Below are 1142 nucleotides of genomic sequence, written 5' to 3'. Positions count from 1 at the left end.
CGAGGGGGCACAGCCGGGTCTGGGGAAAGTAGGGGGACAGACCGTTGACGCTTTGTCTCCCCACGTGTCCCCCCCAGTCGTCGGGGGACTTGGAGAACGACGAGCGAGCAGCCACCGTCCTCTGGAGCTGGTGGCCAGGGCCAGCAGGCTGCAGGTCCAGTGCGGCCACGAGCCGCCCTTCAAGCACCTCTCAGGTGATCCCCCAAAGTGTCTCTGGGGCGGGAGTGTCCCCAGTGTCCCCGCAGTGGTGTTGGGGGAACACTTGCTCCTCGTCACTGTCTCGGGACAGAAGCTCTTTGTGGTGAAGCGCCAGAACCACGTCCAGGAGCCTGACACTGTCTGACGCACCACCAGTGTCACCATCTGATGCATCCCCAGTGTCACCGTGAGGGACGCCAGTCCCCTCCATCCCCACAGTGTCAGCCCGGGGGGGAAACACTGTCTCTGCTGTCCCCAGAGCCCCGCAGTGACACCCCCTCGCATCCCTGTCACCTCCAGGGCTTCAGGGACTGGCTCTTCCATGTTACCAAGGCCACAGTGTCCCCCCCACCATGCTTGGGGACACCACCCTGTCACCTCACCCCTGCTGAGACAATAAATTAGGTCCTTTCTGGCTTTTTTGGGGGGTTTCCCCTGTGACACCCCAAGTCCCCTCCTGCCCCCCCAGGTGACAGCTGTGTCCCCAAGTCCAAGCAGCGCTCTACTGGCACGCACACGGGTGGCAGTAGCACAGAGGCAAATAAATAAGGGGGAGGGGGGGACAGAAGTGCCACCCCGTGTCACCAGGCGCAGTGAGATCCCTGTCCACAGCAGCGTGTGGGGGGTCGCAGTGCCACACCCTGGCCTTTTACCCGCCCCCAAGCAGCCGAATTTGAGGACACGCAGGGATCAGGATGTCCCCCTGCCACCCCCCATGTCCCCAGAGCATTGTCACCCCAAGGCTGGGGACAACGCTGTCACCCACAGCTTGGGGACAATCCCATTCCCCCCATGGCACCAGTCCCAGGTCCAGCGTCTCCCAGGGGTCTGGGGACACATCCCTGTCCCCACCCCACCATGTCAGCCCTCCCCAAACTCATCCCCTTCAAGGGCGGTGTCCGGGGCCATCCCAGATGATGTCCCCAATGGCCCCAAGGATGTCA

General features: G+C 63.3%; 1 protein-coding gene across 1 annotated transcript; it reads left to right on the top strand.

The window, feature by feature from the left end:
• Positions 1-77: 77 nt before the first annotated feature.
• On the top strand, positions 78-343 carry LAMTOR4 (late endosomal/lysosomal adaptor, MAPK and MTOR activator 4; the record flags this gene model as incomplete). The annotated part of the gene is given in 3 exon segments (XM_010084331.1): positions 78-120; positions 123-194; positions 246-343. Coding segments are annotated over 3 exon segments (213 nt in total), but the record flags the coding sequence as incomplete, so codon positions are not given.
• Positions 344-1142: the final 799 nt, after the last annotated feature.

Source organism: Pterocles gutturalis, unplaced genomic scaffold (genome assembly GCF_000699245.1).
Source record: "Pterocles gutturalis isolate BGI_N339 unplaced genomic scaffold, ASM69924v1 scaffold43235, whole genome shotgun sequence".
Taxonomy (NCBI): domain Eukaryota; kingdom Metazoa; phylum Chordata; class Aves; order Pterocliformes; family Pteroclidae; genus Pterocles; species Pterocles gutturalis.
The sequence above is the reverse complement of the archived record's forward strand: the minus strand, read 5'-3'. Positions and strand labels throughout refer to the sequence as shown.